This window comes from Mus caroli, unplaced genomic scaffold, assembly GCF_978045245.1.
Source record: "Mus caroli unplaced genomic scaffold, Mus_caroli_1 scaffold_13, whole genome shotgun sequence".
Taxonomy (NCBI): Eukaryota; Metazoa; Chordata; class Mammalia; order Rodentia; family Muridae; genus Mus; species Mus caroli.
In genome coordinates, this window is record NW_028227268.1 from 118,084,754 (window position 1) to 118,103,195 (window position 18,442).

Below are 18,442 nucleotides of genomic sequence, written 5' to 3' on the forward strand. Positions count from 1 at the left end.
GGGTATCAGGGTGAGTGTGACCCTTAAAAAATTTGACAATGTTTCTTTTTTCTTTTTTTCATAATTGAATAGAACTGCATGACATTTTATTTAGGTTCCAAATACAAATGCATCAGTGTTTCTTTTGTTTCTCTTTTTGGACTAATTTGAGGAGTATTAGTGTTACCTCTTCTTTGAAGGTCTGATAGAATTAGTCACTAAAACTGTCTACCCCGGGCTTTTTGTGATTGGAAAACTTCCAATGACTGCTTCTCTTTCTTTATGGGGTTATAGGTCTATTTAAATTGGATTTCTCATCTCACTTAATTTTGGGAAATGGAATCTATCAAGAAAATTATCCGTTTATTTTAGGTTTTACAATTTTGTGGAGTAAAGATTTTTAATGTATGACCTAATGATTCTTTGGATTCCCTCAGTATCTGTTGTTATGTTGCCCTTTTTTCATTTCTGATTTTGTTGATTTGGATATTCTCTCTCTACCTTTTAGTTTGTTTGGATAAGGATTTGTCTATCTTGTTGATCCTCCCCCCCCCCCTCAATGAACAAACTCTTTGTGTCATTGAATCTTTGTATTGTTCTTTTTGTTTCTTGCTTACTGATTTTAGTGATTAGTTTATTTGCTATCTACTCTTCATGCTTATGCTTGCTTCTTTTTGTTCTATAGCTTTCAGGTGTGTGGCTAAGTCACTAGTATGAGATTGCTCCAATTTTTATATGTAAGCACTTAGTGCTACAAACTTTCCTCTTAGCACCACTTTCATTGTGTTGCATAAGTTTGAGTATGTTGGCTCTTACTCCTGCGTGTTTCTCTTTTGCCCTCTTGGACTCTTTCCTTTCCCCTTCCCTTCTTCCCTCTCTCTCCATGTGGCCATGGCCGGCCTCTACTTCTCTCCTCTCTCCCTCTTTCTGCCTTTCTCTGCCTCTACTACCCTCTTAACTCCCCTCCCCATGCCCTAAACAAACTCTATTCTATACTTAAAAAAAAAAAAGATTGTGTATGTTGATATTCATTTTCATCGAATTCTAGAAAGTCTTTCATTTCTTTATTTTTCTGTATTGACCCATTTTTCATTCAGTAGACACTGTTCACTTTCCATGAGTTTGTTGTTTCTGTTGTTCCTATTGTTGAAACCCAGCTTTAATCCACAGTGATCTGATAGGATGCAGGGATCCTCCTCCTCCTCCTCCTCCTCCTCCTCCTCCTCCTCCTCCTCATTTTATCTGTTGAGACTTGCTTTGTGGCTGCATATGTGGTCAGTTTTGGAGAAAGTTCCATGAGGTGCTAAGAAGAAGGTATATTCTTTTCTATTAAGGTGAAATGTTCTATAGATGTTTGTTAGGTCCATTTAGTTTATAATGTCTCTTTATGCCAGTAGTTCTCTGTTTAGTTTTTGGCTAGATGGCCTGTACATTGGTGAGAGTTGGGTATTGAAGTCTCCTGCTGCCAATTTGTGAGGGTCAATGTGTGATTTAGGCTTTAGTAATGTTTTTTTTACAAACTTGGGTGCCCTTGTGTTTGGCAAACAGATGTTAAGAATTAAAACATTATCTTTGAGCATGTAATATCCTCCATCTCTTTTGATTAATTTTTGTTCAAAGTCTATTTTGTTAGATATTAGATGGCCACACCAGCTTGTTTTGTCCTTTTAGGTTTATTTGCTTAGAAAAAAGTTTTTTTGCAACCCCATTCTCAAGGTAATGTCTATCTTTGATGTTGAGGTTTCTTGTATGCAGCAGAAGGATAGATTGTGACTTTGCATCCATTAGGATTCTCTCTCTCTCTCTCTCTCTCTTCTCTCTCTCTCTCTCTCTCTCTCTCTCTCTCTCTCTCTCTGTGTGTGTGTGTGTGTGTGTGTGTGTGTGTGAGAGAGAGAGAGAGAGAGAGAGAGAGAGAGAGAGAGAGAGAGAGAGAGAGGTTGGGATTATTTTTTGTGTTTTCATGGGTATAGTTAAATTCCTTGGGTTGGAGTTTTCTTTCTAGTACTTTCTGGAGGGCTGGCTTTCTGGATAGATGTTGTTTAAATGTGTCTTTATCATGGAAGATCTTGTTTTCTCCACCTATGATGATTGAAAGTTTTGCAGGGTATAGTAGTCTGGGCTGCCATCCAAGATCTCTTAGAGCCTGTTAGACTACCTGCCTGAACTTCTGGCAGCTGGCATAGCCTCTGATAAAGCAGAAAGTCTTTGTCCAAAGTAGAGACTGAAACACAGCAACAAGGAAGTTGAGGAACTGGGAAAAGGTTGGGGAGGGGGGCAACACTGAAAGTGTGGGCGATATCTGCAGGTGGGCAGCCTACTTGGACTTTTGGTAGCCTGTGTAGTCTCTTGTCTCTCAGGGGTCTCTCCCTGAGTTGGGAGCTGGGACGTGGTATTGCTTAGGAGGTGGAAATTAGGGACATGAAGGGAAGTACCACCAGTGTAGGGAAGGTCCTTGGGAGGGCAGCCTACCTGGATTTCTGGCAGCCTGTTTGGCCTCTGGTAGAACAGCTTCTCTTTTCTTTGAATGTTTCTAAGCTTATTTGGAAAATGTTCATGTTGCTGTTTCATATTCACATTGTCTTTTTTACTTCTACTATGTGAAGTGGAAGGTTTTAGACTTCCTCCCACCAACCCTGTCTTTCTATCCCTCTCCCTCCCTCTTTTCCTCCCTCCCTCCTTTCCTGACAGTGTTTCTCTGTGTAGCCCTGGCTGTCCTGGAACTTGATTTGTACACCAGACTGACCTCGAACTCAAGAGATCCACCTGCCTCTGCCCCTCCACCCCCCAGTGCTGGGATTAAAGATGTACCCCACCAGGCCTGGCTTCTGTATTTCTCACATCATGCTTGTTCCTTATATCACATTATTGTTGGCAGTAGTATTCTCAGCTGGACCTGTATTCTTAGATGTAAAGTCTAGCTTTCTTTGAATTAAGGAGCTGTGCTGTTATTCTCTCTTCTTGCTCTCAGTTAATCCCTTAGTTCCACATTTCATTCTCTTATTCATAACTGTAAAACTCCTTAGTATTAACAATCTTATTTGGCAGTGGTTCAGGGTTTCATTGTTTGTTTGACTTTCCTGCAGCTGTCACCCTCTGGGCCTTCGTTTTGAGGTTTCCTTTATTTCTCCTCTCTGTTGGGATTCTTGGACCTGGATCTTATTCCTACCTCTCCTTGGGTTTAGTTCCTTTCTTTTTGTTGTTGCTGACAGTAACCTTGTGAGTTGGACATAAGTAGGAAAATTGTAGATGTTAAATTTTCTTTTGGAGGATTCATACTTTCCTTCTCTGTCCACTGGCCTTTCAAAATATGGTGACCAGCCTACGTGAGTGAAGGGCAGCAGGATTGTGTTCTCTGAGTAGGAAATATCAGCTTCCTGTGCCAGTCTGTGCCAGTGAGTCTTTTTGTTTGGAAATGACTTTGATGAATTGGCAGTCAACACTTAGTAGAGCTAATCCTTAAAAGGTTCATGCTACAGGTTGGTTAAATCCTGATTTATTTGCCCTCGACCCTCCATTAGCTAAGCAGAGACCTAAGTGGCTTTCCACAAACAAAGCGGGCAGCCAAATAGAGAGGCCAAAGGCTTTGTCCAGCAGTCATTTACTGAGCACCTGTTGATGTCAAGGTTAAAAGTAGGGTGGCCGGAAGCTCTGAGTAATAGTGTTCTAGAAGCAGATGCTCACATTAGGTGGGGGTAGTGAGGAGTAAAAGGGACTGGTGAGCACCATGAAAGTGTTTGGTATCAAAGATGTGGAAGCAACTTAGGTTTGTGAGTGCATTCAAGAAAGCTCCATGGGAAGAGTGACATTGAGGCTGGTCTTGAAGGGCAAAGTGTTCTTGGCAAAGGCATAAAGCAAAAGTGAACTAGACAGATGTAGAGAAAATAAAGAGGACTTAGTCACTGAGCACCTACTGTGCTACTTGTGTCACATCTTATTAACTCCTTTCCCATTAAGGCATTGGGATTAGCATCATCCCTGTAAAGAACGAGAGGTGTTCTTCCATCCTTGACTCATGCCATACTGAGCATCCCCAGGTTACTCTTCCCAAAGCACAGGGTCAGTGTTAAGCACAGAACAGACCACACTTCGTTTTATCCTTGAGTTTAATTATAGCTTATTATTTGCCTGATATTCTCCCATGATATCTCAGAAAACTTGCTTGTCTTTTTGCTCTAGGCAGTGGGGCTGTCCTTTGATTTCCTAGTAGAGAATTAAGTCCTTTAGGGGACTCTTCATTCGGTTCCATTCTAGGTTCCTGAACCTATGGGTCCCCCACCCCTTTTGTGATGTTTCTGGGTTCTTATATGTAATTAGGCCTTTTAAAACTGTCCTAAAATAGGAGAGTAAAAGCTTTTGAAATTTCAGCCATGTGGTTAGGCAAACTCTCTTTCCCCAAACATTTTAAGAAAAATTCGGGGCCTTAGGAACAGTATTTACTTGCAAGTGAGGACCTGAGTTTGAATTCCCAGCTTGCATCTCCAGAGCCGGCACAGCTGCCCATGCCTGTAACTGCCTCTAAGGAGAGGACAGCAGAGACAGAGAGATCCCAAGAGATCAACTGGCTAGCTAACCTAACCAAAGCAGAAGCTCTGGTTCAGGGAGGAGCCCTGTCTCAGGGCAGCAAGGTGGAGAAGGATAAAGGAAGACATTGAACATCTTGCTCTGGCCTCCAAATATATATGCCCATACACTCACATGCATCTCTCTCTCTTTCTCTCTCTTCGCCCCAACACACGCGCATGCGCGCTCAGAGAGAGAGAGAGAGAGAGAGAGAGAGAGAGAGAACACGAGAACTCATAAGAGTAAAACTCAGAAGTGCTTATAATTTTTAAATGCTAGTGTGCCATATTAAGTAAAAAATTACCATGTTTCCATACACTGCAGGGTCCTAATGCTAATTTTGAATAATAAAGTGTCAGAAGTATACATTGGTCCTGTGTGGAGTGACCTGATGGCACTGACTGAACAGGAACTGAGGCTTTTACATAGTGGTTGTGGAGTAATGATGTAGAAACAATACCTAGTTGGGCCTTTGGGAAACTATTTGAATTCCTTATGTGAAGGTCCTTGTTTTGTGTAGATGATTGCTACCCGGAAAAGGGTCTGGAATCTTTTAAATGGGACTAGTATCTTAGATAATAGTAATGAGTCTGGTTGAAACTGTCTTGAAAAACAAGGCTGAAAATAAAAACGTTTAGGGCGGTTGTTGAGATGGAATCCATACATGATACTGTTAATGTGGCTGAAAGAAGCTGAAGCTAAATAGGTTGAGAATTTGTTTTTAATTTAACAAATTAGAATGTAATTATAGCCTCAGTATCTTATACTGGGACTGCACAATGGATCTCCGATGGACAGTGTTAGAATATTGTCAGGAAAATTGTCTAAGTGGTGTGGTATCCTTTATTTATGTTTGACTTCAGTGATATCATTTTCCAATTGAGAAAACTCTCATTTCCCCATAGTTACTTTTCTGCTTTGCTCATTCTCTGTGGAAGCACCCATACATAATTTTTTTCCTTTTGTAATATTTTTATTAGGTATTTTTCTCATTTACATTTCCAATGCTATCCCAGAAGTACCCCATACCCCCACACACTCCCCTACCCACCCACTCCCACTTTTTGGCCCTGGCGTTCCCCTGTACTGGGGCATATAAAGTTTGCATGACCAATGGGCCTCTCTTTCCAGTGATGGCCGACTAGGCCATCTTTTGATACATATGCAGCTAGAGTCAAGAGCTCCAGGGTACTGGTTAGTTCATATTGTTGTTCCACCTATAGGGTTGCAGATTCCTCTAGCTCCTTGGGTACTTTCTCTAGCTCCTCCATTGGGGGCCCTGTGATCCATCCAATAGCTGACTGTGAGCATCCACTTCTGTGTTTGCCAGGCCCCAGCATAGTCTCACAAGAGACAGCTATATCAGGGTCCTTTCAGCAAAATCTTGCTGGTGTATGCAATGGTGTCAGTGTTTGGAGACTGATTATGGGATGGATCCCTGGATATGGCAGTCTTTAGATGGTCCATCCCTTCGTCACAGCTCCAAACTTTATCTCTGTAACTTTCCATGGGTGTTTTGTTCCCAATTCTAAGAAGGGGCACAGTGTCCACACTTTGGTCTTCGTTCTTCTTGAGTTTTATGCGTTTAACAAATTGTATCTTATATCTTGGGTATCCTAAGTTTTTGGGCTAATATCCACTTATCAGTGAGTACATATTGTGTGAGTTCCTTTGTGATTGTGTTACCTCACTCAGGATGATGCCCTCCAGGTCCATCCATTTGCCTAGGAATTTCATAAATTCATTCCTTTTAATAGCTGAGTAGTACTCCATTGTGTAAATGTACCACATTTTCTGTATCCATTCCTCTATTGAGGGGCATCTGGGTTCTTTCCAGCTTCTGGCTTTTATAAATAAGGCTGCTATGAACATAGTGGAGCATGTGTCCTTCTTACCAGTTGGAGCATCTTCTGGATATATGCCCAGGAGAGGTATTGTGGGATCCTCTAGTAGTACTATGTCCAATTTTCTGAGGAACCGCCAGACTGATTTCCAGACTGGTTGTACAAGCTTGCAATCCCACCAACAATGGAGGAGTGTTCCTCTTTCTCCACATCCTCTCCAGCATCTGCTGTCACCTGAATTTTTGATCTTAGCCATTCTAACTGGTGTGAGATGGAATCTCAGGGTTGTTTTGATTTGCATTTCCCTGATGATTAAGGATGCTGAACATTTTTTCAGGTGCTTCTCAGCCATTCTGTATTCCTCAGTTGAGAATTCTTTGTTTAGCTCTGAGCCCCATTTTTTAATGGGGTTATTTGATTTTCTGGAGTCCACCTTCTTGAGTTCTTTATATATCTATCTTTATATACCTATCTGATTTATATCTTTATATACCTATCTGATTTAGGATAGGTAAAGATCCTTTCCCAATCTGTTGGTGGCCTTTTTGTCTTATTGACCGTGTCTTTTACCTTACAGAAGCTTTGCAGTTTTATGAGGTCCCATTTGTCAATTCTCTATCTTACAGCACAAGCCATTGCTGTTCTATTCAGGAAGCAATGTACAGATTCAATGCAATTCCCATCAAAATTCCAACTCAATTCTTCAACGAATTAGAAAGAGCAATCTGCAAATTCATCTGGAATAACAAAAAACCTAGGATAGCAAAAATTCTTCTCAAGGATAAAAGAACCTCTGGTGGAATCACCATGCCTGACCTAAAGCTGTACTACAGAGCAATTGTGATAAAAAAAACTGCATGGTACTGGTATAGCGACAGACAAGTAGACCAATGGAATAGAATTGAAGACCCAGAAATGAACCCACACACCTATGGTCACTTGATCTTTGACAAGGGAGCTAAAACCATCCAGTGGAAAAAAGACAGCATTTTCAACAAATGGTGCTGGCACAACTGGTGGCTATCATGTACAAGAATGCGAATTAATCCATTCCTATCTCCTTGTAATAAGGTCAAATCTAAGTGGATCAAGGAACTCCACATAAAACCAGAGACAGTGAGACTTATACAGGAGAAAGTGGGGAAAAGCCCCGAAGATAGGGGCACAGGGGAAAAATTCCTGAATAGAACAGCATAATTTAATTCTTAACTAGATCATTTTCCATTGACTTTGCATAGGATCTAGCTGTTCATTGGCTGACACAATTTTTGTGGTACCATTCATTCATTTGGCTTCATTGCTGACTTGCAGTTTCAGTTTGCAGGTTCTTTATGTACTCCAATCACTATCATTGCATATTTAACAGTTTGCTATAAGCATGGAATGAGATTGAAATGTAACCTAATAACACACTCAGATGAGAAGTTCACTATTTCACACCCCCACACCCCCCCCACATAGCATGCTCATTTGCATTTGATGCCTATCTTTGCCTATCATTCTTTGTATCAGATCATCTCACTAGTACATATTTTCATCATATGACTTTTTCTAGTTATTTGAGAAATATTTTCCCAGCCTGGCCATGGTGGTACACACCTTTAATCCCAGCACCGGGGAGGCAAGTGGATCTTTGTGAGTTTGAGGCCAGCCTGGTCTACAAAGTGAGTTCCAGGGCAACATAAAGAAACCCTGTGGGACAGATGGGGAGCATTTTCCTGATCTTTTAACTTGGACCTCCTTGAGTGAAATAGAACCCTGTGTTGCTGCAGGTGTTGGACCGGCATTTCTGAAAACTAGTATATTGTCAGAGATGAGCTGACAGCAGCCTGAATTTACAATAGTACCTTTGACAGAGGGGTAAAATTGTTATAACCAATAATTATATTAGTTAACTGTGGTAGCAAAGATTGAATTTGCAGGGTGGCCTACCTGGGGGAGTTAAAAAGAGTGGGAAACTGGGGTAGAGATGTTCTTTGACATCATCTCCCTTTTGTGGGGGAGGGCAGGGTTTCACTGTGTAGACCAGACTGGCTTTAAGTTCATAGAGATGTGCCTGCTTCTTTTGCTCTACAGTGATTGACTGTAAAGTGAATTTTCAATCCTTTGACAATTTTTTATGGTATCTTTACAAGGAAAAGTGAACAACCAATGGCAACTGATAATTGGTGCTTTAAAAAAGTCCATTTTAGTTTTGAAGACTTTGACACTGTCTGGTAATCAAGAGTCATGCCAGGAGTGCCAATAGTTACCCCACGTCAGCAAGAAAGTCTGTTAAGGGGTCTTAGAGAAGTGTGAAAGAAAGAAAGAGCCAGCCCAGTAGGAAGTATTTTTCAGAGTGCTGGCCTGACAGACTCTAAGGGACCCTTGGTTGTGCTTGATGTTTATGCATTTTACATTTCTGCATACCTAAGAACATACTCTTGACACACCTTCCTTAATGTTAGGTCCCATTCTCATAGTGGCTGCAGTGAGTCAAGTTCCAACCATGGCTTCTGCTGCTCTTGGTTCCTGTTCTGGGTTTATCTGCTCTCCCTTCTGTTTGCTGCCCTCCCGTGTCTCTCTCTTTCCAGTGTCTTGTATTTACTCTTGAGTCATGGTTGGGTCTTCAATATTTGAGGTCATTTAGTTTTGCTTTGTACTTAATGTGTATGTGTACTCCCTTCCAGCTTGTTCTCAAAATGTGTTTCATGGAACAATGTGGTTATATTAGTTAAACACAAAGCACTTTTAGGATCAGAATAGGAAATGATGGATTTAGCAAGTTAAACCCATCTCACTGGCATTTTTACTAGCTGGGTATGGTGGCATATGCCCGAAATCTCACATATTTAGAAGATGAGGATAGTTCAAGGCCAACTTGAGAAACTCACAGACTGTCCTAGACCTATAAATAAATTAATTAATTAATTAATTTGTTTTGAAGGATTGGGATTATAGCTCAGTGGTAACATACTTGGCCTGTGTGCTTGAGTGATTCCCCAGGCCGTGTGTGTGTGGCACACATACACACAAGACAAAGTGAAAGAAGAAAGTAGCCTTCTGTAGAGTTTCAGTTTACAAATGTAATGCTGAATTTCTGTAAAGTTGTGAAGTGTTTCTGAGTTTTTCACTGTTTTTTTTTTTTTTTTTGGGGGGGGGGTTGGGGACAGGACATGATTCCTGAAGGGCCTTTATAATTAGCTTATGTTCTGGAAGGATTCAAACCACATTGCCCTACACTGTGGATACCCACATTCACCAAGACCAGCAGTAGGCCAGCAATAAATCCTTTCTGAATAAACAATTGCTTGGTTAAAAACCTACCATTTTAAAGCATTTGGTGTCAGGCATGGTGGTGCATACCTTTAATCACAGCAGAGGCAGGCAGATCTTTCTGAGTTCCAGGCCACATGATCTACATAGTGGGTTTCAGGACAGCCACGGCTACATAGAGAGACACTTGATTTGAGCTGTGTGTGTGTGTGTGTGTGTGTGTGTGTATGTGTGTGTGTGTGTGTGATATGTTGTATTATAAACCACTATGAGGTTCCATCACCCTCAAGAAGAAATGATACCCACAGAATATTTGCTTCTTATCACTCCAAGCCCAATAACCACTAGTTGACTTCAAGTCTCTTTATTTGCCTCTTGAAATTTTATGTGAATGGACTTAAACCTGTTTGACCATATCTGCTGGCCTCTCTTCTTTGAAGTTTTGAAAAAGACTCAGCTTTTAGGTCTGCCTGAGATCCCTACTCCTTCAAAGCTGCTCTCTATCACTGACTAAACCCCATAGGTGTAGTTGCCTACTTGGAATCCTCCAAGCCACATGATCAGAAGTCCCATGAAATATAGTAAAACAGTATTGTAAAACAAAACACAAGTATTGTTGCTTTTGTAATGTCTTGACCTGAGACTTTTGGAAACTGAAGCTGGGCTGAGTTGATTTCTCCTTTTCCTGAAGGTCATAGGTGTCTGAACTTATGGTATAATTTGGTGACCCTTATTAATCTTCTTTTGTTGTAGGAGGTCTTGGCATTTTAGACTACTCCTCATTTAATATCTAGAACATTCCAGGATGGGTATCCTAGAGGAGAGGTTATACTGTCTACTTCACTACAGAACCCTTGTTGGTTCTACTCTGAAACTCAAGGCTTATGAAAAAAAATAGGACTCTTCATCCTTTGCCTTGGAATTCCCAGGGAAAGGGTGCTCACTAACTGCAAAGACAGCTGCTGATACCCCCTTTATCCTCCCAGACCTTAAGAAGTGCTAAGCGAATAGGCGCCACACCTTCCATGCAGTGGTGTGCTTGATCTCCAGAGATGACAATGAGGGGACAGCCTAGTGACTCTTAGAATCTGAATCCCATGCAACACTGTGGGACTGTCTTCTCTTCTGTGTGCCATTTACTGCTTGGTATTCTGACACTGTCTTGATGTCTAAACTCCATTCTAATTTTTAAGACCTTCTCTTTGTCTTGTAGACTGTGACTCTTTTTACTACAGATCAGTCTCGTTTCATTCTTCCTCTTCCATCTTTTATATCTCTTCCCTAAGTTTGGAATGACGAATCTTATTTTTCCTTCAGTTTACTTTGAGGCCCTGCAGCTTCACAGACACATGCCCCACTTTCCACATCTTAGCTCCTTTTGCTGCCTGCGTTAAATAGCGCTCTGTCCTTGACCACAACAGATTTAAAAATACAAACATTTTTTTCCTGAAGATTTTCTCTTTCAGTCTTTTTCTCTCAGATAGTCAGCTCTCAAGTAAGGAGGCATAGAGCAAGTGAGCAGAGTGGAAAGTCCCCTGGTGCAATCATTTGAGTTGCGTATGCTACTTGCTGCCCATGTTGTCTTGGAAAACAAGGTCATTTACCTTGAGCTTTTGTTCTCACCTGTAAAACAAGTAAGGAATAATATGCATTAGCTTTCTATTTGCTGCTCTAAGTTACTACAGGTCTACTGGTTTAGAACAATACTAATCTTGACATACCTGCCTACCTGGAGAATCCAGGAACTCTCCATCTCATGCTTAGTCACATATGCCAGTGTGTCTTACTAGGTAAGGTAAAATGTATGAAGGTTAGGATATAGATGTCTTTGGAGCTGCTATCCCTTCTATAGTGGAATCTAGAAGGTTGTTTTGTTTTGTTTTGTTTTCCCAGGACAGGGTCTCACTATGTAGCCCTTGCTGTCCTGAAACTCACAGAGATCTGCCTGCCTCTGCCTCCCAAGTGCTGGAGTTAAAGTCACATGCCACTACTCCTGGCCTTAGAAGGTTCTTAATATAAATCTAAAGATATCTTTAAACTTAAGTTTAGCACATTGGGCTGGAGATATGGACCAGTGGTTAAAAGCATGGATGCTCTTCTAGAGGACTAAAGTTCAATTCCCAGAACCCATAAAGTGGCTTACAATCATCTGTAAATCCAGTTATAGAGGTTCTGACTCCCTCCTCTGATCTCTGAGGAGATTAGGCATGCACCTGGTGCACAGGTGTACATGCTAGCAAACAACTCAGACACATAAAAATAAACAAATATTAAAGGGGAGATTTAGCACATACAATGCTAGGCTTATAACTTCGGGAGTTATCTATAAGAATTTCCTCTTTCCACATTGTTCTTGGGCTCTGGATCCTATGGCATATGATACTGTTCTTTGGAGAATCTTAAACAATGTCTGCTCATCTCAGATAGGGAATCAAGGACAAACCAAAGTACAGATGCTACCTAGGTACATGTTGACAAACCATTGAGTTTTGGGGGGAAGGGGGGTCACTTACAGGAGTATGGATTAGGAGCTATGCACAGGAGCAGGACTAATTTTAAAGACAGCTGCATTTCCAAAGCCCACCCTAACATGGATGATGGCTGACAAAAGCTAGAATCCTGGAACACAGTCCTTGACTTATAGGTAACTCACCAGGTCAGATGGTATCTCTGACAGGCCACTTAGCTAGTCTGGGACTTTTAGGGGCAGCTTGATAGGTCTATTCTGCTAGGCAACATAGTTGGTCTCTGTGTCCTTGCTAGTCTTTATAATTTATGTAAGCTTAGAAAAGGAGGTGCCTTCCTGAGACTCTAAATTTTACTTCCTGAATCTTGATGATCTTTTATTTTAAAGATCTATTTTTATTTTGTCTACGTATGCTTTGCTTGCATGTATGTATACAATGTGTATGCCCATAGCGGTCAGAAGAAGATGTTGATCCCTAGGAATTGGTGTTAAAGATGATTGTGTACTGTCATGTGGATACCGAGAATTAAACCCTGGTCCTCTGTAAGAGCAGCAGGTAGCCTAACCACTAAGCCAAGTCTCATCCCTAGAACTCACTGGATCTTAGAGAACATGTGAGAAATTGCTACACAATAGTCTGATACAAGTCAATGCTAGAATTCTAAACATAGACCTTGGGATTTCTGTGGTTTTCAAGCTTCTATATGAGAAAATAAGCTGGTGCTCCTCTCACTAGTTTCTATTTTGTGATGTGTAACAGATTTTTAAAAATTTTATTTAGTTATGTATTTATGTATTTGTGTATTTATTTATTTATTTATTTATTTATTTATTTATTTATTTATTTATTATATGTAAGTACACTGTAGCTGTCCTCAGATACTCCAGAAGAGGGCATCAGATTTCATTAAGGATGATTGTGAGCCACCATGTGGTTGCTGGGATTTGAACTCAGGACCTTCAGAAGAGCAGTCGGTGCTCTTAACCACTGAGCCATCTTGCCAGCCTGTAACAGATTTTGAAAAGACTTAATGTCATCTATTTAGTAACCATTTGTAATCTTAAAATAGCCTGCTAATTATACTGCCGCACTTCCAGTTCTCTCAAAGTCCTGAATACGTCTCTAGGCCATCATGCATAAGTTAATGTGACCTTAAAACCTAGAAGCCAAATAGGATATTATCCTGGTTAGTTTTTGGGTTTTTGGTTTGGTTAGTTTTTTAACAATTGCTTAGTGTTAGATTTATGATATTTCATAGTAATTTAGATTGGCATTTATATAAGATGCATTTTCTCCCTATTATCAGGTGGCTTCCATCTTGGACAACTATTACTTTGAAGGCACAGAGAAAGTAGCTATAATATATATTTAAATGGGCTAAAATCATGGCTGAGTCTGTAAAATGCTTGCTGTGTGAACATGAGGCCTTAAGTTCAATTTCCAGCACCATGTAAAAACCAAGCACAGTGGTGTACACCTGTGATCCCCTAGCACTAAACAGGCAGAGACAAGAGGGTCTCTGAGACTTATTAGCCAATCATTCCAGCCAGATAAGAAAGTGCCAAGTTCATTTAAAGACTCTGTCTCAAAAAAATAAGGTAAAGGGAGGTTGAGAAGACATCTGACATCAACCCCTGGGCTCCATGTGCATACACATGAATATATGTGTATACAGTATATACATATTTTTATTTCATTTTATTTTATGGGTATGGATGTTACGTTTGAATGTATCTGTGCAGGGCTGGTGCTTATGGGGGCCAGAAAAGGGCATCAGATTCTTTGGAACTGGATTCATAGACAGTTGTGAGTCATCATGTGCATGCTCAGAATTGAACCTGGGTCCTCTGGAAGAGCAGTCAGTGCTCTTACCGGTTGAGTCATTTCTCCACCCCTTATAATATCTATTTCTAGGGGTTTTATTGTGTTCTCTTCAGTGCTCAGCTCACAGTAATGACTTAAAATTCCCCGTGGATTAAAAACCTGTTCCCTGCCATAAAATTTGAAGTTTTGAAGTGACTTAGTATACAATAACAAATGCATGAAGTGGGTCAAACCAGTCTGTAAGGCAGCCTGTTGATATTTTCTTTCCATTTTGTCTCTTAGATGCACCCACTAGGCCTATGTAATAACAATGACGAAGAGGACTTGTATGAATATGGCTGGGTAGGAGTGGTGAAGCTCGAACAGCCAGAATTGGACCCCAAACCATGTCTCACTGTCCTGGGCAAGGTAAGCACCAGGCCTTCTGTGTCACTGCCACTGTGGTTGATGTTTTCCACATAAGCATTTTCCTGAGTTTCAAATAGCAGGTTCTGAAGAAGAGCCATGCTGGCATAGTACTCCTTCTGAAGCTGTGTGAGGAGACATAGCACCATAGAACGCATGTGCTTTGGTGCTTCAGAGTCTGCTGTAACCCTGCCTAATACGTGGCCCTGGGCAAGTTGCTTTCCCTGGGAGAAACTTATCTGTGAAATGGGTTAATGTTAGAAATCTATAATACTGTACCTTACACCTTTGGGGCCAGAGGTTTTAGACCTGAGATTTGGGGGTGGGGGCTTCAGGAAGTATTATGGTATATATATATTTTTTTCTATAAGTAACCCTGGGGCCATACTCAATAATCATACACATTCATATATGTGTAGCATATGGTTATGGATATTCACATCAAATGGGATAACTAAAGCCTAAACAGCCTCCTCTTAGACCACAACTGCTTTACCTCAAAATGAGTTCAAACCCATTATTTTTTGCTGTCAAGTATGTTATGGAAAAACTCTTGCAATTTAGAACTTCCTTAGTTTCAGAATAGCAGACAGCAATTATGGCCCTGCATTAGAACTTACTTCACAAGTGACTAGGAAGTGAGTTGAGATCTAATGCCTGGTGCCTCATGTGTCACTATTGACTGTTGGCACATCATTTAGAAGCACTCACAAACACATGCTTTTTAGCTGCTAGGGGTTAATATAACTTCTGACTGTAGTATATGATAGAAATAAATTCACTTTGAAAATCCATCCATCAGGAACTCTTAACATGATAGGTTATAACCTGTTTTAAAGTGTATCATTTTGTTAAAAGGAAAGATTTTGTAAAAGTCATTTGAATTTTTGGTTGGGAGAGAGATAGTCCCCCTAAGAGTAGTCTTAGGTCCTGGACATTTTATGGTCCCCAAAGCTATGACTCTGTACTGTGGAAGACAACTGCATCCTGTTCCTGGAAGCTGAGGTTTTCTTGTATATGAGGCAAGAGGAAAGGTGATGTTGGTACAGAGAGCTGTCACAAAACCTAGAGAATCTTCTGCCAACTACTCCTAAAAGGTCTTTGGTCCTGGAGATCCTCGTGAGCCTAATTTGCTTGTGGCTTTTATCCCTCTTAGGCCTTTTGAGAAACTGCACGGCTCTTGTCAAGTTTTCCTGCCCTTTCATGGGGGGAGAAACCTGACAGGACTTACGGCCTGTTTGGTTTATGGTTCACTAAGTTGAATAAAGGTGTTTGAGGTGGCTCAGCCTTGATACCTCATTGTTTTCACTTGACCAAAGTGGCTTAATGATGATTAGAAGAGACCCTCATGAGAGTATGTTAGTGTTTTCCTAGGGGAAACTGCTGGCTACATCCAAAGGGCAGGAACAGTGCTCTCCTTGTTAGGGGTCTGCTTCAACTACGCCATTTGCTTCTAGGTTTAAGCTGCTGCTGCTCTATGCTCAGCTTATTGGCTTCATTGTCTCCTTCCCCACGACCCAGGGCCCAGTGGGGATCCATCTCTTGTGTCTATAAATGGGTTGGAACAGGGTCCCACAGGGTAACCCTTATTGTCCTTTGATGGTTTAGTGATGGGTACTTGTTGAAGTCACTCAGAACTGTTCCCTCCACTACCTGAACCAACTACACTGCAGTTTACTTGGTGAGTTTCACATGGTTTGGCCTGCCGGTCTATGAAGCCAGCGGAATGGAAACCTTAGATATATATTGAATTACTAAGCACTTTTTGTGTTTACTCATCAGGAAATAGTTATTGAATGTGGGGGCCTACAAGCTCAGTGTATGGCTCTACCTTTCTAGGAACACTTTATTTCTGTTGGGAAAGGCTGAGACTGGGGTGTGGCACAAGGTAGAACACGGGTAGCGCACATTTGCTGCTGTTGTCTGTTTTAAGAATTGACTGGCACCTGAGTAAAGTCATTAGTAAAGATGCCTGGACCAAACAAAGTAAAATGGTTTCCCTTTTGCTTTAAATGTAGGCTAGTAGAGGAGGTATGATGAATCAGAACAATCTCATCTTCCTCCTTTCCTTCCTCCTTCCTGTTCACAACTTTAATTTCATTGACTTTGCCGACTCTGTTTTCTACTTTCCTGGATTCCCAAGAGTAGAGACAAAAATGTCTGGTGGGGGAAGGCACAGTGACTCACTCTCTCTGCAGCTCAGCATGCCAGTCCCCTGCAGACAGTAAGGTTTCCTTCTATTTCTGACTTTCAGTGGCTATAGCAAAGATTGATTGGCAAGGAGAAGCACAAAGGCAAAGGGATTGGGCTGGGAACATAGCTTGGTGACAGAGCTCCTGCCTAGCATGTGAGGCCCTGGGTTCCATTGCTAGCACTGAAATGAAGAAGAAATTAAAAGGCATAGGAAGAAACTCAGCCAGCCCAGTGTGCAGGTGAGAATGGGTGAGCTGCTGTTAATGGACGTTGAAACTTGTCTCTTGCCACAGAAAAGCCTATGGGAAACTAGGAGGGCTAGACACGGGCCCCCCTACCCTATCAGCTCACAGAAAATCATGAGCTGAAACCCCAAAGGTTTTAAAAAACATAAATGCCTCTCTAAGAGTCCAAATCAAGTTTTATTTTAAAAGTAAAAGACATAAATGCATCACCTTGGTGTATTACCAAGGGCTTTTGAGTTCAACACTTTAAAACTCATGAGAGAAAAATAATTTATGATCACATCCTTCTAATCTTTCGATTCTGTAAAGGTACTGACAAAATCAACTATGTAAGTAGAGTTAGGAGAAGAAGTAGGCCAGGCCTCATTTCAGACCAAACTCAGGCAGATCTCTGCAGCAATTTCTCTTTTACTTAGTGTGAAGATGATGTTCTGGGCCTTGCTTGTCTGAAATTCTGAGCTTCTGGATCAAGGTTAGGATCTTCCCTAATGCCCTCATTACAGAACTTAACCCTGTGACAGTAAAACAATAGAATTGACATTTGGGGGCAGCTTACTTTGAGAAGAGTCATAAATCTCATAAATCCTTCCCAGAGTGCAAGAGTCTGTATGCCTCAGGCATTTCATCCCTTCAAATTCACAGAGACTATCATGATGTTTCTAGCAGAATTCACTTGGACTGAATTCTGAAATTCCAGTCTGGATAAACCCCAAACACCAGATAGAGCAATTCTGTGCTAGCATTTTGAAATACAGTAAATCCAGCAGGCCTGGACCTGCCTGTGTCCATGCTTCAGAAGATGGTGTGGGGATGTTAATGTAAAGTCATTTAGAGGATTTTATGTTAGGATGCCTTGCCTGAGTGACCTTAGAAAGGCAACCTTAGTTCTTGATGCCTTGTTCCTTTGTGAAAAACTGCCTCTCTGATTGCTGTAGGGCTGTGAGATGTAAGCAGAGCACTTAGCTCAGAACCCGGTGTATGCACCCATCCTGAACACTGCCTGCTAGGAGCTGTAGTTGCCTTTGCTTGTCACATTGACATCTTGTCTACATTCCCATGTTATGGTGAGGAAACTGAGTCCTAGTAAGGTTCTCCACATGATCTGAGATCATACAGCTCACAAGACCCTGGAGCTGAAACATAACTGTTCTGTGCTTCACCAGTGTTGAATTCTTGTCTCCTCTTGTCTCGGTCAGTCTTTTCTAGATAATAAACCAGCTGCTTTCAGAATCAACTGGGTGTGGTTAGGACTGTTGCTTCTGCATGGTAGAATCACAATCATGGACAAGGCATTTGCTCTGAAGGTTGAACTGTGTCATAGAACCTACATCTGGTACTGCTCCTCCTCACCACATCAGCAGCCTCCTCTCCAGATCTCTTTATAGACCTGTTTTATCTCCCTGCCCCTACCTACTCAAGAGATATAACCTCTATTCCTGGTTTTGAGTCTAAAAAGATTCCAGGAAAGGGATTCATTGGCTCATCTTGAGTCAGGCACTCTTCTTTAGGCTTACCAGTTGTGTTACGGGGCTGAAGACTCTATGAAACTAAGCCTGTCTCACCTTGTCATGTGTGAGGGTAGGAAGAAAATGTGTTCTTCAGAAAGGGGTAGGGGCTGGAGTTGTGCTGAGCTGCTATCCCTAAGTAGACCCCTGTAGTTGCTAGGTCA

General features: G+C 41.3%; 1 protein-coding gene across 1 annotated transcript in view; it reads left to right on the top strand.

Moving 5' to 3' along the window:
* The window catches only part of Znrf3 (zinc and ring finger 3), a 170,006-nt gene that overhangs the window by 93,100 nt on the left and 58,464 nt on the right, over positions 1–18,442 (top strand). Inside the window, exon 2 of the mRNA XM_021177289.3 lies at positions 14,213–14,338. Within this exon, the coding sequence (XP_021032948.1) occupies positions 14,213–14,338 (126 nt within the window). The remainder of the gene's footprint in view (positions 1–14,212; positions 14,339–18,442) is intronic.